The 26,894-nt window shown below is 43.8% G+C and overlaps 1 protein-coding gene across 1 annotated transcript in view; it reads left to right on the forward strand.

The window, feature by feature from the left end:
- Positions 1-10,480: 10,480 nt before the first annotated feature.
- Positions 10,481-26,894, forward strand: part of ARHGEF38 (Rho guanine nucleotide exchange factor 38) — a 100,635-nt gene continuing 84,221 nt past the window's right edge. Inside the window, exon 1 of the mRNA XM_044276792.1 lies at positions 10,481-10,797. Coding sequence (XP_044132727.1) covers positions 10,596-10,797 — 202 coding nt within the window. The 5' untranslated portion in view covers positions 10,481-10,595. The remainder of the gene's footprint in view (positions 10,798-26,894) is intronic.

Consider the following 26,894-nt stretch of genomic DNA (forward strand, 5'->3'; position numbering starts at 1 on the left):
GGGGCCCGGAGCGCATGGAAGGCCCCGCCCCCTAAGTCTACTCTTCACAAGACAGTTTTTATTCATAGTTAATTGAGTCGCTCAGACTGCCGTGGCCCGCCCACTTGTGTTATTCCCCCCCCCCCCCCCCCCCAACTCCCTTTGGTTCACACGCCCGCTCCCTTTCTGACCTGGCTACAAGCTCCAGCTGCGGACTCCTGGCGTCTGCTGCATTTCACACTGGCCAATCAGCATTTAGCAGCGCAATGATCCTGCTGCTGATTGGCCAGTGTATCGCAGCAGGAGCAGGCTCAACAATCACAAACAGAGTGCGCTCGTAGTTGTCCTCCGCTCTGCGCTTACGCGCTGCCCGCCATCTGTCCATCAGCCAGTGAGTGCAGCCTCCCCGACACAGACTGAGGGACCGCTCCATAGTGTGCCTGCCACAGTAAGAAGACAGCAGTCAGACTTAATAAAAAGTTAAAGTTCATGTATGATTGGATGGGTATTCTTGATGGGGGGAGGGCAGCAGCAAGCATTTAATTTTTTTTTGGGGGGGAAGGGAGGGGGCCTGTAGGATCATAGAGGACTCAGGAGGACAGTGTGGTTTCCTCCTAATCCTCCCCCTTCCCCCGGGGGGAGCACACTGTCCTCCTGAGTCCTCTATGAGCCTACAGGGCCCCCCTCCACAGCACATCAGTCACCTTGTAGGGGAAAGGGGGGGGGGATATGATTAGTGGCTATGTGCACACTGTGCTATCTAACCCCTATAATGCCCCCCAAAATGCCAGGGCACTGTACTTACCTCATTCTCCGACACCCACATTATTCCTGGGGGGGGGCAGTCAATAGCAGGCCACGATGGGAACAAGCCTCCCTAGCATTGTGGGTCACGCTAGGGAGGCTCATTTCCGACACGGCCTGCTATTGGCTGCACCCCCCACTGGGCATAAGTATTATCTGTATGCGGTGCCTGGGTTTTTTTGGGGGGCATAATAGGGGTTAGATAGCCCCTTTAACCCTTAGGATACTGGAGTGGTTTTTTTTCTTTTCGTTTTTGCATTTTCTTTTTTCTTCCCTATCTTCCTTCAGCCATGACTTTTTTATTTTTCTATTCACATAGATATATGAGGGCTTTATTTTTGCGGGAGAAGTTGTAGTTTTATATGGCATACAATGTAGTGGGAAGCGGGCCAAAAAATGTCCAAATGGGGTGGAAAAAAATAATAATTCTCCACCGTTTTATGGATTTTGTTCCTACAGTGTTCTCTTTGCGGCAAAACTGACCTGTGCCCTTCATTCTCTGAGTCAGTACGATTACAACGATACCACATATGTATAGGTTTTTTTTATGTGTAAATAGTGTAAAAATAAATTAAAACTTAAAAAAAAAAATGTTTATTTACATCACCATATTCTGACCCCCATAACTTTTTTTTATAGTTATATCTACTGATCTGTGTGGGGGCTCATTTTTTGCGGGATGAACTGTAGTTTTTATTGATACCATTTTGGAATGTGTGTGACTTTTTTATCACATTTTTGGGGGTTAGAGAAGTAATGAAAAAATGGCGCTGGTAGCAAATGGGTTAAGATATGGGGGATGGGCTATGTCAGGCTTTAGCACAGTGAACACAGGCACTCGTTCAGCTGTGCTCGCATACATATCGCATTCTGTGTCCACTGTCCTGTGCCCACTCTGCAAATGTTCACATAGCCCATCCATGCCCGGCTTTACCAAAGCAGACAGGCAGGAGCAGTGATGTGTGCTGTACATCGCTCACTGCAGCCCCAGTGAAATCCTTACTCCCATACAGCACTGTCATATTAGCGGTGTATGAGAGTTAATGAAAAAAAACTGGTTTCAGTAGGTTAAGTATACATTTCTTTATTGGCAAATGGGGTGTGGTGGGGGTGGAGCCAGGGCAGTGGGCGGGGTTAGGGGGCCCAAGTCAGATTCTTGCTATGGGGCCCAATGATTTCTATGTACGCCCCTGCCGTGTACAACTAAATCTCTGGCTAGGGGAACTGAGGTATTGTGCATCTATGACCACAAGCACTGGACACATTAGGGGCATGAGTGAGAATCCAAAGAATACTAGGGGGTGTCATGACAGTCATGTTGCAGCATTACAAATATAAACTCCAGCAATGTTGATGCAAGCGTGATTCTTTATTTAGGACAGGCATGCTCAAACTGCGGCCCTCCAGCTGTTGTAAAACTACAACTCCCAGCATGCCCGAACAGCCTACAGCTGTCAGCCTAAAGCAGGGCATTGTGGGAGTTGTAGTTTTACAACAGCTGGAGGGCCGCAGGTTGAGCAAGCCTGATTTAGGAAATGCAGCTGTGTAGAACAGGTGTGACGTTTCGGCCCTGCAGGGCCTTTATCAAACTACAGCAAAAACATAGAAATATAAAAAAATTTATATAGTGACACCAGAGCAGTGGTGTGTTAGACAGTATATAGTAAACAGTATATAGTAGACATAAGTTGTGCACATCTTAAAGTAGTGTCAAGTCACATCTAGAGGTCCAGAAGGTGACACTAGGTTGAATATAAATATCTATACACACAAGATAAGGAGAATTAAACTAATGAAAATTTCTGAAAATTAAACTCATGAAAATAAAACAATGAATTAAAATCAAAGTAGAAAATATAATATAGAATATATCATATTATCTCACATTGGAAGCAACGCATAGTTTTCCTCATTACTGATATCCAATAAGGGGTCCTGTATATGGATTACTATGTCCCTGTCTTACCAGGAAATACGCATTTATTTGGAGATGGCATGTAACAGAGATGGTATTTGAAAGAGAGCAAGGCTGAATTACTTGTATATGTAGAGAGTATACCTGTATACAAAATGGATCAATACTTTAAGGTTAAAATACAGATGTACAGTATGTTGTACAGTAAAGGAGATATAAGTGAGCTGTAGAGCCAATAATCATTGGTTATCTGGTGCCGCGATGGGTAGAGCCTCAGGGTTGTGTGCGCTATTGGAAATGTGCATCAGCACTTCAGGGAGGCGCGCCACGTGTATCAGGCAGCGCGCTCTTTACATAGAGTGAGCCAGCTGATAGGAGAATGCGGTGCATGCGCACTGAAGTCCAGAGCGTGTCATGCCCCGCACTGGGCTGAGACAGAGTTGAAGCGCTTTGCCTGGTGTATTGCGAGGGAGGGAGGGAGGAGCAGAATCGCTAGTAGTGTCACTGACAGGAAAAAAGGGGGAAGGACAAATGAATGTATATAGTGATTGTGAGACAGTGACAGGTCTCACGCAGGGTAGGGGCAAGGAAGGGGTGGATAGTGTGGTCCACACCCCTATTCCACCACAGGTGAGACCAGCTGGAGATAATAAGGGCTGGCATAAAGCACCTCCCAGGGTGTCAGCAAGAGGGGAGTGTGTTACCTGTGGACAGAGGCCTGGAGGCTCTGTCAGTGTGGTCCAAGCCAGGAGGGCTGAGAGACCACTATTCCCCAAGAGACACTGGACTGGAGACAGTGGGCGTACTGTGCTCTGTACAGCCAGGAGGCTGTGGGACATTGGCTCAGAAAGCCGCACGTGTTCACAGGGTGTGAACAGGGACTTAGGGTGAGTTAGGGATCTGTTTGTTTAGTTAGAGCCCAGCCGGGCGAGTGTTTATTATTTTGTATTATTGTTTGTTTATGCGGATGTGTCGCAATAAAGCACAGTGTTTGGATCTTAAACTTGGTGTCCTGAAGATATCTGTGAGAATGACCCCCGAAACAGAGCTGATCCCCTACATGATGTATGTAATAGGTATGTTTAATGTAAGTAAAATGGTGGTGATGAATAGTGGTAATGAATATGTGACCTTACAAAGGATACTCCAGGAGGCACCAGGGTTCCATAATTAAATCATAGTGACCAAAGAACAATCAGGCATTCTGACAACTGACCTGTACAAGAAACCCACAGACCACAACAACATTTGGCATTTCTCTAGCTTCCACCCTTATAACAAGAAAAAGTCTCACAATTTGAGCGGGTACGTCGGATTGTGAAGACTGACACCCTACGACAAACAAGACTATGAGAAATGGAAATACGTTTTTCGTAAAGGGGCTACCCTTCACGTCTACTCCAAAATACCGCAACACCATGTACCCCCAAATCCATATGCAAAAACCACACAGTACAAATACGATCTTAAATAGCGTCAGGAATCATTGGTCAACTTTACAAAAAGCACACACAGAATTCAAGAACTCCGTACTCTCGTGCACCCAACTCCCTAAGAATCTCCGAGACCTACTAGTCAAAGCAGACATTGGATCAGCCAAAATTGCCCCCAGACAGACCCTTCTCCAGACACAAAAACAAGGCACTTTCCCCTGCGTGCACTGCATGCAATGTTCCAATGTCATAAAAGGATCCCAATTTTAGCACCCTAAATCAGGAAAAAGCATTCCGATTCAAGTTTATTTACGTGTGACTCCTCATTTGTAATCTATCTATTGAAGTGTCCCTGTGGCAAGGTGTATGTGGGAGAGACAACCGAATATGCCAACACAAGTCCAACATTAGGAGAAAAAACCTGCTATTACCTGTACCAGCACACTTCAACTCGGCAGGTCACAATCTCTCTCAATTAAAATCCCAAGTTATTGATCATGTAACACCTAACAGAAGAGGCGGCGATAGAATCAGACATCTTAAAACCAGGCAAGCTTTCTGGATACATAAACTGGATAGCCAGGGGGTTAAATAGAGAGTATGAGATCCAGAATTTGTTATAAGGGGGATAGTGTTTGACGTCAACAGATAAGGTTAACAACATCTGGAACGGATATGGATTAATGTATATGAGAACCATTACTTCTATATGTACAGTACAGACCAAAAGTTTGGACACACCTTCTCATTCAAAGAGTTTTCTTTATTTTCATTACTATGAAAATTGTAGATTCACACTGAAGGCATCAAAACTATGAATTAACACATGTAGAATTATATACATAACAAAAAAGTGTGAAACAACTGAAAATATGTCATATTCTAGGTTCTTCACAGTAGCCACCTTTTGCTTTGATTACTGCTTTGCACACTCTTGGCATTCTCTTGATGAGCTTCAAGAGGTAGTCACCTGAAATGGTTTTAACTTTACAGGTGTGCCCTGTCAGGTTTAATAAGTGGGATTTCTTGCCTTATAAATGGGGTTGGGACCATCAGTTGCGTTGTGGAGAAGTCAGGTGGATACACAGCTGATAGTCCTACTGAATAGACTGTTCGAATTTGTATTATGGCAAGAAAAAAGCAGCTAAGTAAAGAAAAACGAGTGGCCATCATTACTTTAAGAAATTAAGGTCAGTCAGTCTGAAAAATTGGGAAAACTTTGAAAGTGTCCCCAAGTGCAGTCACAAAAACCATCAAGCGCTACAAAGAAACTGGCTCACATGCGGACCGCCCCAGGAAACGAAGACCAAGAGTGTTGCAGAAGTTAACTGTGGAGCTTTTTTGTGTGAAGATTACATCAGAAAAAGGTGACAGGGGCTGTTATGTTAATATACTGTAAACTACTGTATAGTGGGGTGCTGTATATTGTGTGGGGGCCTGTATACTGTGGGGGCCTGTATACTGTGGGGGGCCTGTATACTGTGGGGGGCCTATATACTGTGTGGGGGCCTGTATACTGTGTGGGGACTGTATACTGTGTGGTGGGCTGTATACTGTGTGGGGCTGTATACTGCGGGGGGCCTGTATACTGTGGGGGGCCTTATACTGTGTGGTGGGCTGTATACTGTGTGGGGGCCTGTATACTGTGTGGTGGGCTGTATACTGTGTAAGGGGGCTGTATACTGTGTGGTGGGTGTATACTGTGTGGGGGGGCTGTATACTGTGTGGGGGGGCTGTATACTGTGTGGGGAGGCTGTATACTGTGTGTGGGGGGGCTGTATACTGTGTGTGGGGGGGCTGTATACTGTGTGTGGGGGGGCTGTATACTGTGTGGGGACTGTATACTGTGTGGTGGGCTGTATACTGTGTGGTGGGCTGTATACTTTGTGGGGCTGTATACTGCGGGGGGCCTGTATACTGTGGGGGGCCTTATACTGTGTGGTGGGCTGTATACTGTGTGGGGGCCTGTATACTGTGTGGGGGCCTGTATACTGTGTGGTGGGCTGTATACTGTGTAAGGGGGCTGTATACTGTGTGGTGGGTGTATACTGTGTGGGGGGGCTGTATACTGTGTGGGGGGGCTGTATACTGTGTGGGGGGGCTGTATACTGTGTGGTGGGCTATATACTGTGTGGGGGCCTATATATTGTGGGGGGGCCTGTATACTGTGGTGGGGCCTTATACTGTGTGGTGGGCTGTATACCGTGTGGTGGGCTGTATACTGTGTGGTGGGCTGTATAGTGTGGGGGGGCCTGTATAGTGTGGGGGGGCCTGTATAGTGTGGGGGGGCCTGTATAGTGTGGGGGGGCCTGTATAGTGTGGAGTGCTATACTGTGGGGGTCTGTATACTGTAGGAGCGGTATAGTGTGGAGTGCTATACTGCTGTACTGTATAGTGTGGGGGGCTGTATCGTGTATAGTTTGGGGTGGTATACTGTGAGGTGTTGAATACTATGAGGTGTTGTATACTGTGGGGTGCTGTATACTGTGGGCTGCTATACTGCTCTTCTATATACTGTAGGGTACTGTATAGTGTGGGGTGCTATACTGCATACTGTGTGGTGCTGTATACTATAGGGTGCTATACTGCATACTGTGGGGTGCTGGGGTGCACTGTAACACTAGGGTGAGCCGAGCACTGGTCTCCTTCCTGCAGAGCGGTGCCCACTTCCAGCCTGAGCCCAGCTGCCCAGAGCACTGATCCTGAGCCGCTGGAGTCTTCAGAACTGGAAGTATTTACAGTCATTCACTGTACTCTACCAGGTGTGTGGATTTTTTGTGTGTGTGTTGTGGTGGAGGGCGTGATTGCCTGCTAAGGTGTGGGAAGGCGGGATCCAGGGGGCCCAAGTAAATTTTTGCCCAGGGTCCAATCAATAATAAAGACGGCCCTGGACATTAGACCAGTGGAAATCTGTTCTTTGGTCTGATGAGTCCAAATTTTGTGCGTGTCTTTGTGAAACGCTCACCGTGTCTTTGTGCGACACAGAAAAGGTGAACGAATGGACTCTACATGCCTGGTTCCCACCGTGAAGCATGGAGGAGGAGGTGTGATGGTGTGGGGGTGCTTTGCTGGTGACAGTGTTGGGGATTTATTAAAAAAATTGAAGGCATACTGAACCAGCATGGCTACCACAGCATCTTGCAGCGGCATGCTATTCCATCCGTTTTGAGTTTAGTTGGACCATCATTTATTTTTCAACAGGACAATGACCCCCAAACACACCTCCAGGCTGTTTAAGGGCTATTTGACCATGAAGGAGAGTGATGGGGTGCTGCGCCAGATGACCTGGCCTCCACAGTCACCAGACTTGAACCCAATCGAGATGGTTTGGGGTGAGCTGGACCGCAGAGTGAAGGCAAAAGGGCCAACAAGTGCTAAGCATCTCTGGGAACTCCTTCAAGACTGTTTGAAGACCATTTCAGGTGACTACCTCTTGAAGCTCATCAAGAGAATGCCAAGAATGTGCAAAGCAGTAATCAAAGCAAAAGGTGGCTACTTAGAATATGACATTTTCAGTTGTTTCACACTTTTGTGTTATGTATATAATTCCACGTGTTAATTCATAGTTTTGATGCCTTCAGTGTGAATCTACAATTTTCATAGTCATGAAAATAAAGAAAACTCTTTGAATGAGAAGGTGTGTCCAAACTTTTGGTCTGTACTGTATTATTCAACCTAGTGTCACCTTCTGGACCTCTAGATGTGACTTGACACTACTCTAAGATGTGCACAACTTATGTCTACTATATACTGTTTACTATATACTGTCTAACACACCACTGCTCTGGTGTCACTATATTAATTTTGTGATACTTCTATGTTTTTACTGTAGTTTGATAAAGGCCCTGCGTGGCTGAAACCTCACACCTGTTCTACACAGCCGCATTTCCTTAATAAAGAATCACGCTTGCATCAACATTGCTGGAGCTTATATTTGTATTACCATTGGGGTGGGAACCCAACTCCAAGAATACACAAGCAGAGTCCCACAAAGTTTTTTGTGAAGTCATGTTGCAGCAATATTGATACCAGAGCATTTTGTAAAAAATTATTCTAATTATAAAATTGTTCCCTTTTATTTGAGAGAATTGTAATTTTTAATTGTGAGCGCTCCTGAAGTCAGGCAAACGGGTAGGAAAGGGTGCTCACCTGTTCTGGAGCAGAGAAGCAGAAGGAGGCTTGGCTTTAAAGCTTGGGGCTCTATTTAACTTCTGCTCAGTGATTGCATTTTTACAGTTATTGCCTATTCTACCTGGTTGCTGTGCTCTTGAGAGTTCTCTGTGAATATAGTGAGAATACTTTGGTTTTTGACCCAGCTCGTTTGCCCGACCACTCTTCTCCTCCTTGCCTGCTACTGTGTTTGACCTTAGACTGTTTAGTGACCATTCTACTGCCTATGTATTGTATCTTTTGTCTCTTGTTTCTGATATTGAGATTTGATACTGCTTTGTCTTTGACATTTGACTGCTCTGTTTCTGACCCCAGCTAGTACTACTACTCGACTTGTCTGCTCCACCTGCCAGCAGCTACCCAGTGAATACAAGATTCCCCACCACTTGCAGGGACTGCTTAGAGTTAACAAGTTAGGTTCCTGATAGTGGGATCGCTCTTATCAGGGCAGCTATATTGCAGGTCAGGTTCGCCAGCTCTTGTTAAACTAGGTAGCTAGCGCCAAGTTTGGCTGTGTTTTTCTGTACAGGTTACTTGTGTTCAATCAGTTTTGCTACAGTGGGACACCCCTTTAAACTTTCCTAACCTAAAACATTACTGTCACAATTTCAAGGGACTGTCCGAGATTTACATATTTATGACCAATCCTAGGATGGAGCATCAATATCAAATCAGTGGGATACCATTCATGGAAGCCCCCACTGATCAAGTGGTACCTTGGAACAGAACCCAAGTTCGGGAATAGTTTTTTTACAGTGCAAAGTTATTGTGAGACTTCGCGAAGCAATAACTTCGGCTCATCTGAGCCAATACATTCTAATACTGTACGGAGTTCCTGCTCCGTACAGTATTAGAACAAAGTTTATGCAAATCGACTTTGGATGTTTCATCTGAAGTCGATTTGCTTATCCCTAGATGCTACATCCAAATTCGCCTTGTTCAAACTTCACATTATTACTGTACGGAGATCCATCTCCCTACAGTATTAAAATGTATGGGCTCTAATGAGTCAAAGTCAGTCATTCGCAAAGTTGCGTGAAACTATGTTTAATAACTTTAGTAGTTGATTTTTAAAGTGGAAAACCACTTTAAAACTATGATCCGAACTCTGCTTTGGTTCCGAGTTCAGTTCCAAGTTTTAAAATGATTTTCCACTTTAGAAATCAATTACCGAAGTTATTCAACTAAATCTTGCGAGATGTAGCATCCAAAGTTCACTTTGCTCATCCCTAATACTAAGCACAGCACCATACACTGTATAGCGGCCATACTCGGTATTGCAGCTCAGTCCGTTTTAAAATCGCAGACAACCCCTTTAAGTTACAAAGGACTTTGTATTTGTAGGTACGCAATATCATTATCAGCTCATTACTCGACAGGTCAGTGTATGGCTAACTAAAATATATAAAATATCAGGGCATTTTTGAGTCTCATATGTAATTTCAGTGTCTTGGAAATCTTTCAAATATTTTGTCTTTAATGAAGAAATAAGCCTGAGACATCTCAATAAATAGACAAACCTTTTCCGCCATCATTTAGCATGCAAAGTAAATCATAAAATAACGCCAGGGCTCATATTCAAGGCACTGGAGACTATGCCAAGTGAGCACGCAGAAGCAGAGGCAGCTTCTTGAGAAGGAGAATGATGAGTGGGGGTTGTGACAGGGCTTGGTTTGTTAGCTTTACTTCTTAACAATCCTTTCATCAGTGAAGGAAATTGGAGTAAGTTACAAGAGATAACGCAAACTCATAATCTGGCAAGGTGCAACCATTAGGTATTACCATACAAACCAAAGTGGACCCAAATAACATCCACGAATCTCTCCTGGGGTGTAATAAGTGCCCCCATGTTAGCATGCCTCCTAAAGAAGCTTCTGTGTTAGTCCTGAAAGGCTAACACAATAGAAGAAGGACAATAAAAGCAGTGAATGCCGAGGTTGGACCCCCCCCCCCCCCCTCCCTCAGTGCTAAAGGTCCATGCAACTATTCCAGGCTTCATTATCCGTGAAGGAGTTAAGGGAAGACTGCACACACCTCTGCCTTGGGAGGTTAAGTTTTGCCAGGGTAGGAAGCAGGCAGGGCTGCTTTGCCTGCCTCTCAGGTGACAAGCCCTCAGGTAGACTGTAAGGTGACATCATCGGGGTGGAGCTGTACGCTGTACAGGTGTCTGCTATAGACAGGTTACTAGCACTGGGACAGCTGATCTCTGGCAGCGCTGACTCATTCCATTGCTGCATCGCGGGGCTGCTAAAATATAACAGTTGGAACCGGAATTATACTATACATGACTGACCATGGACACCAAGGACCCCAATGGGAAAGATGGCGGGGGGTTCAAGAAGAAGAACTTGACCTTTCTCAAGAGCAGGCTCTATATGTTAGAGAGGAGGAAAACTGATACAATTGTGGAACATGCTGTGAATGGGGACCATGGGAACACAGGCACATTGCGCAGGAGTCAATCTGACAGGACAGAGTATAACGAAAAGCTTAAAGGTAAGGGGTAAACAGTGGGGTATTTATCATGACGGCTATGCTTGAACTTAGTCTGCATTGCCAAAATTTGTGCCAAATTTATCAAATGCTGCAAGTTGTCTGACAAGTTTGAGGCATCTTTACACGTAACACTACTTCAGTTTTTTTATACTAAGCTCTTACTGCAATAAGATGGCATATTTTTTTCCAACTTATTAAACAGTCAGTTTATAAATCTGGTGCACAACTAATAGGTAACCATGCCCTCTTTTCCACTCACTTATCAAATGTGACAAGAGCGGCATAAAATCACAAAAAGTTGCAAATTTTCGCACACAAATGTCGTGCCAAAATTTGCTACTTTTTTACAACACTTATTTGGCACAGGGGTTGATAAATGTGCTTGAGAATTCTCCACCACTTTGGAGTTATATGTTATTAATTTCATTTGAATATAAATGTGAACGTCATATGGGCCTCAATGTTCTTACAGTGTGCGCAAAATAAAGGTTCAGGAAATGATCTCCTATCAGTATTTATACTGATGCAGAGAGGCTGAGTTTGTCATTTGGCACTGGTCTAAGGTTGACATCAGTGGGTTACACCTGCTGCATTATCTCAACTAATGGCTGGTTTACAGGGCCCAGTTGTCGGGCAGATTATCAGGAAGAAATGTTACTACAAATGCTCGTTCCCAATGATCCGCCTGTGTAAAGGTGCCATAGATAACTTAATGAACAAGCTAGTTCATCGGGTGAATTCATCTTTCATGCGGACACCTCAATCTTCATTTCTGGGGAATAGATTGCCACGTAAACAGCGCTCTGCTGCCCAGAAACAATGAATCTGTGTGAGGACAAGTGATAGCAGGAGACGTCACTTGTCTTCATACAGTGGAGGTGATCACTGCGTGTAAATGCGGCTCTTCACCTCCACTGACGAAGCAATTGTCGGGAAGGAACGTTATTACTGATAATTGTCTGCTTGTCGGTACAGTGTAAATGCGCCTTAAGGGTCCATTCACATGTCTGCAAAATGGGTCTGCCTCCGTTCTGCAATTTTTCGGAACAGGTGGGACCCGTTCATTTTCAATGGGGCTGGAATGTGCTGTCCGCATCCGTGGATCTGCACTTTCGTTCCGCAAAAAAATAGAACATGTCCTATTCTTGTCCGCAGATGTGCCGGCGATGTGCAGTCTGCAAAATGCGGAACGCACATTGCCGATGTCCGTGTTTTGCAGATCCACAAAACACATACGGATGTGTAAATGGACCCTAAGAGTATATTAATATAGACATAATGAGTGACAAATGCAGCTCTGCTTCATGGTTAGGATGAATATTTTAGCTATTTAAAGGGCATCTGTCAGACTTGGCCGACCTGTTCCATGTACGCTTGGCAGCTGAAGGCATCTGTGTTGGTCCCATGTTCATATGTGCCGGCATTGCACAGTAGGCGCAGAGAGAGTAGAGCCTTTAGGTGTAACGGCAACGGCCCCATTGCTCCTAGAGCAGGCATTCTCAAACTGCGGCCCTCAAGCTGTTGTAAAACTACAACTCCCACAATGCCCTGCTGTAGGCTGATACCTGTAGGTTGTTCTGGCATGCTGGGAGTTGTAGTTTTGCAACAGCTGGAGGGCCGCAGTTTGAGGATGCCTGTCCTAGAGGGTCATTTGCACATATTAAAACATCATTTTTCTCAGCAATCCGGGCACATATGAACATGGGACCAACACAGATGCCTTCAGCTGCCAAGGGCACATGGTACAGGTCAGCCAGTGTGATAGGTACAAAAAGCCTTTAACACTGTTATACGTAACATAAGTGTATCTAATATTTGTAAAGTGAGGAGGAATAAGATGACAATAAGGGTACATCCACATTGTGCGACCATGTCACGGCACTGCTGTGTTCTAGTGTCAAGCGACCGAAAGGGCCGCAGCGAGCTCTAATTAAAGTAATGAAGACTGCGCTGTTCGGTGGATCTGTGTTGTTAATGGCCGCGTGGTATTGAACGTGCTGTACGGCTATTAACAGACTCAATGAGCAGTGCAGTCTTCATTAAGTTAATTAGAGCTCGCTGTGGCCCTCTCAACCGATTGGTACTCGAACACAGCCGTGACACGACCGCGCCGTGTGGTTGTACCCGAACGGTTACATTCCGAGATCTTGCACTATAAAACATATAGAAGAAAGCCATGCTGATTTATTCAGTTTGCTGCAATGCATTATCCAAATGTTCATGGCTGCAGGGGGGATGGAAGGATGTGTCTGTCTGTTGTTGGCATGCACACAGCAGGGGTATGAAAACTTTTGTGTCTTGGACCATTGTGTGGACTTTCCTACATGTCACTTGCTTTTCCACTTTGCTGTTTGCCTTCCTGTAGTTCCCTAGGATGAAGGAATGCCTACAAACAAGTAATGCAGTATTGATGGCGTAAACAGGTCTTATTAGTTATAGGCTGCGTACGGTTATGTCGGAGGATGTAGACTGCGTGTGTTCTGTAATCATCTACATGCGACCACAAGCTTACAGCATTGACAATAAGCTATTTTGCTTTATACGTATTAAGAATTAAATGCAAATACCTTGTCCGTTGGTTGTGATGAGGTTTATTTGACAGGCTGAAGCCTTGGCGTCCCATATTGTTTTAAAGGAAAAGTGTTCTATGATGAAAGGGTTTTTTCTAATGAGCTGATCAGCAGGGGTCTGTGGGCTGGACCCCTGGGGTTCAGCTGTGGGCTCTTATAACATTTCCCCTGCAGCAGTAATGTGATAAGGCATCGCCCAGCACCCAATCAATTCACAAGCAGGCACCTTCTCCAGTGCAGGGTCTGCACTCCCCCTCTCTGACATGCTTATACCCTAATAGGATTCAGTAACCAAATACAGCATGTGTTACTTGTGGGTTTTGTTGCAGATTTGATGCGCATTTTCCGCAGTTCTCACCCTTTGCAATGAAATCCGTATAAAAAGAAATCGCACAAACAATTGGCATGCTGTGGATTTCTAAATCCGCACAGCAGGTCATTTTCCACATAGAAAAACAGCTACATTTACGTGAGATTTGTCTAATCCCATACACCTCACTGGTACGGTTTTATGTGACGATTCTTCCTCACAAAAATCCGGGAAGAAAAAACGTGCATAATCCGCATCGTGTGCAGGTACCCTAAGATTGAAAGTGTCTATTCAGAAGAAAAAGCTGCACATGAATTTGCATTATTGTATAAAGTCAAAGGGGTTCATTTATTAATCTTAGGCTCCTTTCACATCACCGTTTCTCCTTTCCGTTCTCCGGCTCCGTTGAGGAGCCGGAGAACGGAAAGGACGGATTCTGCAGATAAGTGAGACCTAACTGAGCGTAACGGAGCCTAAAGACCCCATAGACTATAATGGGGTCTGTTGGGTGTCCGCTCAGAACATGATTTTTGCATGCAGTATCTTTTTTCCGGCCAAAAAAAAACAATCTCAGACGGAAATGTCTCAAACAGATCACAACTGATGCAACAAGATTCGTATATTTTTTTTTTTTACAGGATCATGTTTTTTCTCTCTCTTTCTCTCTTCTTCTGATGGATCAGAAGAACGGAAAGCTAAACGGTGATGTGAACTCAGCCTAACAGCCTATCTGGCGTGCATGTTGCTAGAAACTACGCAGCCTGGGGCTGGCTAAGTTTTTCCGCCTGGCGCACGGCTGCTAGAGGATTAGCCAAATTTATGATGAGCCACACACCTAAATATAAATTAGTCGAATTCTCCGGTTGCACAAGGGGAAACAAAGAGTGGTGTGAAAATGCCCCATTGTTTCTGGGCAGCACAGTACTGTTTAGACATCATAATCTGCTGACCAGAAACAATGATCCGTTCCCGATAATCTGCCTGTGTAAAGACGCCACAGATCAACTGATGAAAGAACAACATTCGTTCATTATGTAAAACAATATTTAATGCGGATGCCCCAATCATTGTTCATGTGCAGCAGATCGTGCTGGCCAGAAACAATGAACCTGTATGGAGATGACCAATGCCAGTAGCCATCACTCTTCCCTATACAATAAAAGGAGATCACTGCATGTAAATTCAGCTCTTTACCCCATTGATGAGTAGGCGGTTGTCGGGAAGGAGTGCTTTTTTCATGACAATCGCCTGCTCCATTAGGCCGTGTCAACCTACCTTTAGGTGTCCGCATGAAAGATTTTAGCTTGTTCATCGGATGATCTACAGGACCTTTACACAGGCAGATTGTCGGAAACGAGCGTTCGTATGAATGCTGGTTCCCAATAATCTGACAAGGGCATTTATGGCATATCCACAACATATTCAATAAGTGCCTAATGGGTGTGGGCCCTGTAGGACCCACAGCTATCTCCAGAATAGGAATCTCCTAACCCTTGTCCCAACTAGTGAGGTGGCCAGGGCCGTCTCATCTAGGTAGAGAATGGTTGGAGCGGAGGCTGCGCACATGTGTGGCTTTCTCCAATTATTTCTGTGGAAGTTATGGAAACAGCCCACCTTCTCTGTGATAGGAATACGCCTTTAAATAGTTTGGGTTAACTGGATGTTTAGCCGAAGCTAAGACCGACATTAATCGCTGTAGAATGATTGATGAGCCTTTAGACCGCAGTTCCCCAGTGATAACTGGTGATTATGGTGTGTTCTCAGCCCCATTCACTAGCACATAGGGAGATTTATCAAAACTGGTGGAAAGGAACACTGGCTTAGGACTCAAATTACAATTTTGCTGCAAATTGCAGATCCGCAAAACACAGATACTGGCCATGTGCATTCCGCCCCCTAAATAGAACAATCTTATCCAATGTGGAATATAATAGGACATATTCTATTTTTTTTTGCGGAACGGCAATGCGGCCAAATTGGAGTAAATGGTTCCACATACGTACCGCAAAAAAAAATACGGAATGGACACAGAAAGAAAATACTTTCATGTGCATGAACCCTAAGTAGGTGGAATCTGATTAGTTCACTTCAATTTGGACAACTAGTTTTCCTTTCCACCAGTTTTGATAAATCTGCCCCACACCGTGCAAAAGTGACTTCTATGGAATGCCTAGTGCATTAAGATAATAAGCCCTGGGCTACACTGTGACTTTTTGTAGTGCGACTGATTGAGTTTAACTATTGAACTACAGCTGCAGTCTACAAGATTGGACTGAGATGTAGTTCAATACTTAAGATCAATCAGTCGCGGTGAAGCCCTAGCCTAACCCGATGAATATCACATTGTGTGATCAAGCCCTTAAACTTATGGGTAGTAGTATTTTGTATGAAAACTTTTTTAAAGGGGTTGTCCAGGAATGAATAAAATGAAAATACTTAAATATTACTTCATTATAAATATATTCTGAAATACTTTTCATTAGTTATAATTGTTCGTTTGTCTGGGGAAAGATCATCAGGGGAAACAAAATGGCCACCGTCCAATTAGTGCACACAAAACCTGTCCTAATCACACAGGAGGACAAGTTACTTGACAACACTGAGATAAAGAGCTGCCTCATCCTCCTCTCTGCTCTGATTGACAGGGATTATGATCCTGAATACAGATGATAAGATCTTTAGCTGAATCTCTGTGGGAATGGAGTTCATGAGCAGATGTGGCTAATGAGCAGCAGCACTTGTATGCAGTCTCCTTTGCCACAGCCCCACATTACTACAGTCTGTCCTTTCTGAACTTCATGTCTCCTCGAGAACTCCATTCCCACAAATATTCAGCTAAATATCATATTAAACTGTATCCAGGATCATAATTCCTGACAAGCAGAGCAGAAAGGAGGATGAGGCAGCTCTTTACTTCAGTGTTGTAAAGTAACTTATCCTTCTGTGGGATTAGGACAGGTTGTGTATGTACTAATAGGACAGCGGCCATTTTGTTTCTCCTATTCATTGCACCCTAGACAAAATGAGCCATTATAACTAATAAAAGGTATTTTGGAATATATTTATAATAAAGTAATATTTACGTATTTTCATTTTCTTAAGTCCCGGAGAACCCCTTTAAGCAAAGGTTTAAGGTGGATCTTGCTGATGAGTCTTATTGGAGATATGTTCTGTGAAACAGACTGATGAGAGACACTAAGCTCCTCGTTGTCTTATACCACTGCAGGAGAGATGTATTTATGTGGCAGTGACTGATTGTGTGTAGGTGACAGTTGGTTCTTGGTTGTGATGAGCCTCATTGACACAATGCCTGAGATTCGTTGCCCCAGGCTGTGAGCTGTATGTAGCACAGTGCAATAAAGCTGCTGCGCAGTAAGACGCCTGCTCATGGTGTGTGTCACTGCTCTGTGCATAGCTCAAGTCAAGACTCTTTCTTGCTTAGTAACAGATCCAAGGAGATGACTTAACACATGGTGACAAGAGAATTCTTCTGACTCTGGGAACAAGTTCAACAGGCGAACAATGAAAGTATAAAACTTCCACCAAATACTTAGATAAGGCTTTTGATAGATCAGATTTCTGTCATCAATGCATCATTCCAAGCCTGGTGAAATATGAGGAGTAACCTTTACCATAATTACAAGTATTTGGCAATTACTGAGGTGTAGATAATATATATGTATTGCATATGCAATTACAAATAGCACAGAAACCAAAAATATCCCGACCTTTATTTTACAAGGCATCATTAGAAAATTAAAGCCTGAACCTAATGGGATGCAATTGGAACTTATTACATCAGCATCCCCCCACCACCCCTCACATACATTACCTCTTATATATATTCCACATTGTGCAAAATTAGAGGGTAATAGTTTCGCTCCCACCTGATTACAATGCCGTCCTCGTCTTGAAGATCCAAGATTCCCCTGCAGAGAAATTCCAACTATAAAAATGAGGACTTTGGTGCAATGAGGGTGGCGCTGTGGTCCTCGTTGCACATAAGTCCCACTCCTTCCTCTGGCCAGAGCCTCCCACAGACCATTGATTTACAGAGCAGACGAGATTTCATTACTACTGTCAATATGTATTCTTGCCCATGTGCCATTTAATTTCATATTGGCACATTTGCAGTACAGCCCAGTGACTCCTCCGGGATGCAAACCAGATTGCTGTGTAAGCTTGGATATGCAATCAAATGGCGCATATATACGAGAATACAGAGACAGGCGATATTTGATTGATACTGCCTGGCTCTGTGAATCAACTGTCTGAGGGTGGGGCTGGCCAGAAAAAGGAGAAGACTATGTGTCCAATGAGAGCAATAGCGCCACCCTTGTTGCACCAAATTCCTCGTTTACATATTTAACAAGTGAATTTTGTCTGTAATCAGGTGAGAAACACCTATTTGGTACTCAACTTTGTCAGATAAGGGGTGTCACTAGTCACATACTCCCTTTAAATCGGTTGTCCAATTTTTTTTATTTTTTTTTTAGAAACGGCATAAATTTTTAGAAATTGCTATAAATTAGGCCTCATGCACACGACCGTTTTTTTTTTTAAGGTCCGCAAAAATGGGGTCCGTAGGTCCGTGATCCGTGACCGTTTTTTCGTCCGTGGGTCTTCCTTGTTTTTTGGAGGATCCACGGACATGAAAAATGAAAAAAAAATGTAAGTCAAGTTTGCCATTGAAATGATAGGAAAAAACGGACACGGATCACGGACACGGATCACGGACACGGATGACAATCTTGTGTGCATCCGTGATTTTTCACGGACCCATTGACTTGAATGGGTCCGTGAACCGTTGGCCGTGAAAAAAATAGGACAGGTCATATTTTTTTCACGGCCAGGAAAAACGGATCACGGATGCGGCTGCCAAACGGTGCATTTTCCGATTTTTCCACGGACCCATTGAAAGTCAATGGGTCCGTGAAAAAAACGGAAAACGGCACAACGGCCACGGATGCACACAACGGTCGTGTGCATGAGGCCTTAGAAAAATATTAAACTACCCAAGGAAAAGAGGAAGCAGCACTATAAATACATCTCTCAGAATAATAGGTGCAAGCTCTAGTTGGGATCCAGTTAGCATACAGCAAATGGAAGAGAAACAGCAGTCCAGTAAAGTCAAGCAGTAGTGATTTATTCACCCGTGTTCACAAAGTGCAGCATTTCAGCTTCTTAAAAGAGTTTCATCCACAGTAACGCGTGACATGCCATAGTACATGTAGTACTTATCTACAGCAAACAGACATCATGTTGGATTTTGTGGGAGATGATTGATGTGATGTATCAGAAGCTACTGACTTCTGACATGTCTGTAGACATGTCTTTTGGACGTGTCTGAAGTTAGAATTGTACCTACAAACGTGCCCATACCCTTTACTTCTATAATGGCTAATGGGATGTACATTTATCAATGGGGAGAGGATAGACAAAAGGCGGGGCATGTTGAAAATCAATACTCTCATCCTTCTTTCCACTGATTTCTACCATTGGGGTACAGTCTGGTGAACCTCATACACATTACCTGGTCAGCTGATCCAGCCAAAACAAGTGAGTTCAAGCTGACACTTACCTTATGTATGAGCTCCTTAAAGGGCATCTGTCAGCAGTTTTGTACCTATGAAACTGGCTGAACTGTTACATGTGCACTTGGCAGCTGAAGGCATCTGTGTTGGTCTCATGTTGATATGTGCCTGCATTGCTGAGAACAATTATGTTTTATTATATGCAAATTAGCCTGTAGGAGCAACGGGGGCGTTGCCCTTGCGGAGAGAGCTGAGACCATTGCTCCTAGATGCTCATTTGCAGGGGCAGACTGGGAACTAAAAGTGGCCCTGGAAAAGAACTTAAAAGTGGCCCAATGTTGCAGGCGGGTCCAAATTGAAAGAAGGCAACATAATTAGGCAGGAACAACAGAAGCAGGAGGGCCATCAAAACCATAGGGTAGAGGAATATACCTCCCCAACTGAACCAAATACCACAGTGCAGCACAAAATACTGCCACCTGCTGAACAGTATTCAACTGTATAGCTGTCCTGAGGACTTGGATACAGTTGAATTCAGGATGGTTGCCGCTGGTCAGGTGAGTAGGAGAGAATCAGATCATTATGTACCCAGCTTGCGGCCGTGAGGAGGGCTTGAGTGGCCCTCATAGGCATCGGCCAACAGGGAAATTTTCTTCTAGGGTCTATTGCCAATCCGCCCCTGCTCATTTGCATATAATTAAATTCTCAGAAATGTGGGCACATGTTAACATGGGACCAACACAGATACCTTTAGCTGCCAAGTGCAGATGGAACAGGTCAGCCAGTCTCATAGGTACAAATCTGCTGATAGTCCTTTAAGGCTACATGCACACGACCGTGTTTTGTGGTCTGCAGATCGCGGATCCGCAAAACACTGATGGCGCCCGTGTGCGTTCCGCAATTTGCGGAAAGGCACGGACAGCCTTTAATATAACTGCCTATTTTTGTCCGCAAAGCGCGGACAAGAATAGAACAGGTTATATTTTTTTTGCAGGGCCACGGAACAGAGCAACGGAAGCGGACAGCACACGGAATGCTGTCCGCATCTTTTGCGGCCCCATTGAAGTGAATGGGTCCGCATCCGAGCCGCCAAAACTGCGACTCGGATGCGGACAAAAACAACGGCCGTGTGCATGAGACCTAATGTTGATAAAAAGAAGATTCATAGCAATATCTGCTTGTCTATGCCAATAAAACATGTGTTGTAACCCAAAATAAATCTGTTCCATTGGATAGAAAGGTAAACTAATTTGTGTGGTATCCTAATTCGTCTCTTTTTCTGTTCTTTTTGGAGGTCAATCACAGTGTAAGGAACTAATCCCATCATAAGATATTTTACTGATGGTGTCAATAACCTACAGTACACTTATTCCCAATAATTGGCTCATGTAAAGATTTCACTAACCACCTGGTGAATGAGCAAACAAGCTCACACATCTGCTGAAAGCATTGTTGATACAGCCTCCAAAATCATATGGGTTCATTTATCAAACTGGTGTAAAGTAGAACTGGCTTAGTTGCCCATAGCAACCAATCAGATTCCACCTTTCATTTTCCAAAGAAGCTGTCAAAAATTAAAGGTGAAATCTGATTGGTTGCTATGGGCAACTAAGCCAGTTCTACTTTACACCAGTTTAATAAATGATCCCAATAGTTTCTAGGCAGCAGATCAACCTGCCCAGAAACAATGGGGGAGATTTATCATCTTTCTGCACCAGAAAAGTGGAGTTAAAAGCCACTTTTCGAAAAGGGTGTATGGCAAGGGCAGAAAGGGGGCGTGGTTAGGTGTCAGCAAATTTATCATCATTTATACCAGTTTTCTGGCGTAAATGAAGCTGGAAATCTACAAAATTTCTGTTTAGGCCTGATGATGCACCTAATTTATGATGAGACCTGCTCCATGTCATAAATTAGGCTCATCCTCTGGCAGTGCAGTTAATATCAAAACCGGATCAGAAAGTGTCAGTCTTGATAAATGTTCCCCAATGAATCTGTTTTGCGACGAGCGATACAGGGTAGATGATTGCTATATGTAACAGCAGCTCTTACTTCAAGCAGGCAATCATCAGAAACAAACATCCATTCCCTATAATTGCCTGCCCATATAAAGGCACCTTTAGCAAAACAAGCTGTGTTTATATCTTGTATGAATTGTATGGGCCACAGATATACAGTATACTCTGTATGTAGACATTTACTGAAAGAACAGGATACACTATAATCAGTACAAGATAACCATGGGAGGCTGACCCATAGATATTAATTTGCTGGCATATAGACCTCCTATAAAAATGGTAACAGATCCGGTTAGGACAGAGGTTATATGGGCTGTCCTGGTCACATGTGGCCTGTACACTATTGCCGTTGAGTAGTTGTCATGTTTTCCCTTCGTGCCTATATCTATATCCATGATTTGTGTTGCTAAAAAATAGTTTATGCATGCAGCCTTCTACAGTAATGCCTCTTGCTCATTTCTGTGGCAAAGCACTTGGAAATTAATTGATTTTGCGAAGCTTACAACAAATTAGCCTGGGAATTAGGGATTTGGTTTCCAGGTGGTTTCAAAAACAAACTCTACATTCTTCCCAGGTGATGCTAGACCTGGAGATGGAAGTTGTTGATACTCAATTGAAAACGATACAAATAAAGTCACTTTTTGAGACTCCTTTTTTGCCTCCTCTAGCTGTATGCATGCTTTAAAGATTACACATCACTGATGGGGTCTTCTGCTTGTACTCACTTCATGATCAGGATTTTGAGTAGCTGGAATGTGAAGTTATTGATTTTTCAGCTTTATATTCTTAGCATTTCTCTAATTTTGAATAGGCATAAGTCCTCTAATCTCCCCCCCCCCCCCCCCATACAGAATACAGGCGGCTGTGCTTAATACGGCTGTATTAGGCCTCTTTCACACTACCGTTTTTTTTTCCGTTTTGCGGTCCGTTTTTTGCGTTCCGTATACGGTCCGTATACGGAACCATTCATTTCAATGGTTCCGCAAAAAAAACGGAATGTGTTCCGTATGCATTCCGTTTCCGTATTTCCGTTTTTCCGTTCCGTTGAAAGATAAAACATGCCCTATATTTGGCCGCAAATCGCGGTCCGTGGCTCCATTCAAGTCAATGGGTCCGCAAAAAAAACGGAAATGCATCCGTATGTCTTCCGTTTCCGTTCCGTTTTTTCTGAACCATCTATTGAAAATGTTATGCCCAGCCAAATTTTTTCTATGTAATTACTGTATACTGTATATGCCATACGGAAAAACGGAACGGAACAACGGAACCACAACGGAAGCAAAAAAACGGAACAACGGATCTGTGAAAAATGGACCGCAAAACACTGAAATGGACATACTGTAGTGTGAAAGAGGCCTTATACCTAGAGTAGCAGGCATAGGCAGAGTAGTAGGCAAATGTTGTGTTTATTGGCAGGACTTCCTAGGAACTGTGTTTCCACCACTGCCCTGCCCTATATCAGAATCACAACAGCCGATTAAATGAATTGTAATATTACATATGAGGCAGCAGGCCATAAAGCCATGGGCAAGGAGCTGGCATGACAACAGAACAAGCCCTCCAGATGTTCTAAAACTACAACTCCCAGAATCCTCCTTTCACCTCTGTGGAAGTTACAAGGATGACCAAGGACAAATTGGACAATTTATTTTTAGTGGAATACGCATGAAGCCGAAATAGGAAACCTATTCTTCCATATAAAGGCACACAGGGATACAGTATGGACCCATGGATTTAGGCACTGTGTACATGAGGCCTAAAAGGAAAGATGTGAAATAATTTAAAAAATGAAACATATTAACACTGGGGGGAAAAAACAGACATTTCTAAAAACAAAGATGTGTTAATATTTATGGTTTTGTCACAGCTTTGTCACCGCAGCGCTGTGAAATCTTCCTGGAACTACTTCTATTAGAAACTGATTGCGAGGCTGCAGATTTTTAGATAACTTCACCAAAAATATTTCCAGATTTACCAATAGCACAAGTTAGTTTTTAAAGGGGTTGTTTGGCAGATATATATATATATATATTTTTTTTTTTTTTTTTTGCACAGACTTAGGGCTCATGCACACGTGTGCTGGCTGGGCCCGTATTGTGGCCCACAAACAGCGGGTCCGCAATATACGGGTCCCGGACGTTTTTGCACCAAATCACGGATGCAGACCCATTCCCATGAATGGATCCACAATCCGGAAGGTGCAGTGTGGAATGGAGGCACAGAACCACTACGGAGTTCTTCGGTGGGTTTATTGTCCGTGCCTCCGCACTGCAAAAAATAGAACATGTTCTATTTTTTTGCAGTGCGGACGGATCACGGACCCATGCAAGTTGAATGGGTCCGGATCCGTCTGTGGCAGCCGCACAGCAAATTGTGGTCCCCAATGCACGGAACGGCCGTGTGCATGACCCCTTAGAATGTTGTAAAAATATTTTAAAAAAATCATACTCACTGATCCCCCGCTTGTTGCTCTGCTTCTGAAACTTCCTGGGTCTCCTGCCAGTCTTTGCTTTCTGGTTCCTCTCAACAAGCCAAGGAAATGACCGCTCAACCGATCCGTGGCCACAGCAGTGATCCGCCTCTGCCACGAATTGGCTGAGTGATAATTTCCTGTAGACTGGGGGGGCAACCTTAAAAGCATTGTGGGGAATTAGTGTGGTGAGTGTGACTTTTTAAAAACCTTTTTACAGCATTCTGCTCCTATGTATAAAAAAAAACAACCCCTTTAATGCTATTCACTAGCCTCAGCAGTCACGTGCTCCTGGGGAACATGTGACCCCTGAGGCCCCTGACCCCATGTGACCCCTGAGGCCAGTGAATGAATGCAGCGGTAAAATTACGAATGGGGCGTCACACTTCCGGTCCACAGGGGACTGGAAGCAGCGGGAATAGGCCCCTTGGTAATGGAACAGAGTGCCAGTGACTAGTTTAAGTGACTTTATTTTTTTGGGGCCTGAACATAATCAGGGCCATAACTAAAATTGCTGTGCGTCTAAAGACCGATAATTTCCCAAATGGAAAAGGCAAATGGTGCATGTTCCAAAGTAATATTACAATCATGCACATTTTTTATATTCACAAACCTCTGTACACAGTCAGCTTCTATTAGACCATTACGTGGAATCTAGGAAAATATCAGCCATTCCTTGTTGAAGGCTATTTGCATGCTGTCTTGATATATGACTAACACACTTCTGCTTTTCACAGAGTCAAACACATAGGCAAGTAATGTATAAAGCATTAGTGAAAAAACACACTGACAGTAAGAAACATGCCATCTAACAATATCTGACAGCAGCTCTTTGCAGGGACATATAGACTCATTAGTGCTAATCCCAGGAAATAAATGTTTTAGGATAAGTGCATGCCACATTCTGTTATCATGCTCAGCAGTACCACTGAAACTCAGATGTATTTTGCTGTTTGTCCATCTGTCATTTTAAAAGCAGGAAATTGGATCTTTGCCTGTTCTCTCAGTGCCACGCACAGTTTTTTCTGGCCCCCATGGGTCAGCAGCCAGCCACAGAAAGACTACTCTAAGGCCCCTTTTACACGGGCGAGTATTCCGCGCGGATGCGATGCGTGAGTTGAACGCATTGCACCCACACTGAATACCGACCCATTCATTTCTATGGGGCTGTTCACATGAGCGGTGATTTTCACACATCGCTTATGCGTTGCGTGAAAATCGCAGCATGCTCCTCTTTGTGCGTTGCGGTGCGATAATCCACGCAACGCAAGCCCCATAGAAGTGAATGGGGTTGCGTGAAAATCGCAAGCATCCGCAAGCAAGTGCGGATGCGGTGCGATTTTCACGCACGGTTGCTAGGAGATGATCGGGATGGAGACCCGATCATTTTTATTTTCCCTTATAACATGGTTATAAGGGAAAAGAATAGCATTCTGAATACAGAATGCATAGTAAAATAGCGCTGGAAGGGTTAAAAAAAAATAATAATAATAATTTAACAAACCTTAATCCACTTGCTCGCTTAGCCCGACATCTCCTTCTGTCTTCATCTTAGCTTTGTGTAGCAACAAGGACCTTTGGTGACGTCACAGTCATCACATGATCCATCACATGATCTTTTACCATGGTGATGGATCATGTGATGACTGTGACGTCACCAAAGGTCCTTGTTGCTACAAAAAGCTAAGATGAAGACAGAAGGAGATGCCGGGCTAAGCGAGCAAGTGAAAATAGGGAAAATAATACAATCTACAGAACACCGATCCCAAGCCCGAACTTCTGAAGAAGTTCAGGTTTGGGTACCAAACACGCACGATTTTTCTCATGCGAGTGCAAAACGCATTACAATAAATCGTGGGTGTTCCCGCAACGCACCCGCACATTTTCCCGCAACGCCCGTGTGAAAGGGGCCTAAGAGGTAGCATCCTGGTGCATTCCCTGCAGTGAAGACCATATCCCTTTATAGGGGTCAAATGATTAAAAACAGGAAGCCGTCAGGATAACACCCCTAGGTTTAGCATAATGCCAAATCCATTGGTTGGCACAGTTCTTATCATGTGATAGACAAGAAGTTGTTCACAAAATGTACTTTCACAGATGCTACAGGTTTCACAGCTGCACAGGTAGTAATAGGCCAAAAGGTGTCTCTTTAAAGCAGTCCTTCTCAATCCGTACTTCACTAGTAACTATAATATGCAATGCAAAGAAAAAGAAAGTTATATCCCTCATGGCCGGCAAACTCTTCTGCTCTATTCTCTGAACAGGTTTAAGTACTTATGGTATATTTCCACAAAATCCATCTTGGCATGTGGAGATTCTCACATTGGGTAAAATTAGGGTTTGTATGCTCAGGTGCCGGAGGCAACTCCTGAGGATGGGTACTAGTCAGACAAGTTATAACTGCTGGGCTTTCTCTACACCACTCAGTCTTACATTACTGGTCTGCTTCTGGGGATGTTCCAGACCTGTACTGGGTGTTACCGGGTCCAGGATGAGCCTGAGTGTCAGCTTCATACATAAGCTTCCTGTCCCTGGCCCTAGCTAGAAAAAGCCTGATGTAATTTACATTGACACAAAAATACTACTCGCAATTACTAGTTAGCAGTGCTGGTAGTAGCCACATATTATACATGTGAGATTATTATCATATATTACAACTATTTGTATAGTGTTCAGGTCAGTAGAAATGCCAACAAAAGTTGAACATATTTTATCTCACCAGAAACGACATATATTGGACAGTTAAGAAGTTTCTTGTCTCTCAGGCTTAATGGAAAAATCTGTACAGACACTTACCTGTTTAATCAAAGCTAAAGATGAGCGAATTTCATATTTTGAAATTTTTCATGCTTCGTTTGGTGGTAAAAGCAAAATTGCGTTATGGATTCCTTTACCACAGACCTTAACGCAATTCCATTATTCATTCTGTCATAATAGAAGTTTATGGGCTGCAAAACGATTCCGTCCCATTTCTGTTATGCAGGGGAGTCCTCTCCTGCATAACGGAAACGGGACAGATCCTCTAAAGGCATTCCTTTATGCATTCCGTCATAGAATTGCGTCATGGTCCGTGGTAACGGAATCCATAACGCAATTCTGCTTTTACCACCAAACGAAGCATGAACAAATTTCATAACATGAAATTCGCTCATCTCTAATCAAAGCACCTGGGAGGATAGAGGAATTAGTGATTATTCT

The sequence above is a fragment of the Bufo gargarizans genome, chromosome 1, assembly GCF_014858855.1.
Source record: "Bufo gargarizans isolate SCDJY-AF-19 chromosome 1, ASM1485885v1, whole genome shotgun sequence".
Taxonomy (NCBI): Eukaryota; Metazoa; Chordata; class Amphibia; order Anura; family Bufonidae; genus Bufo; species Bufo gargarizans.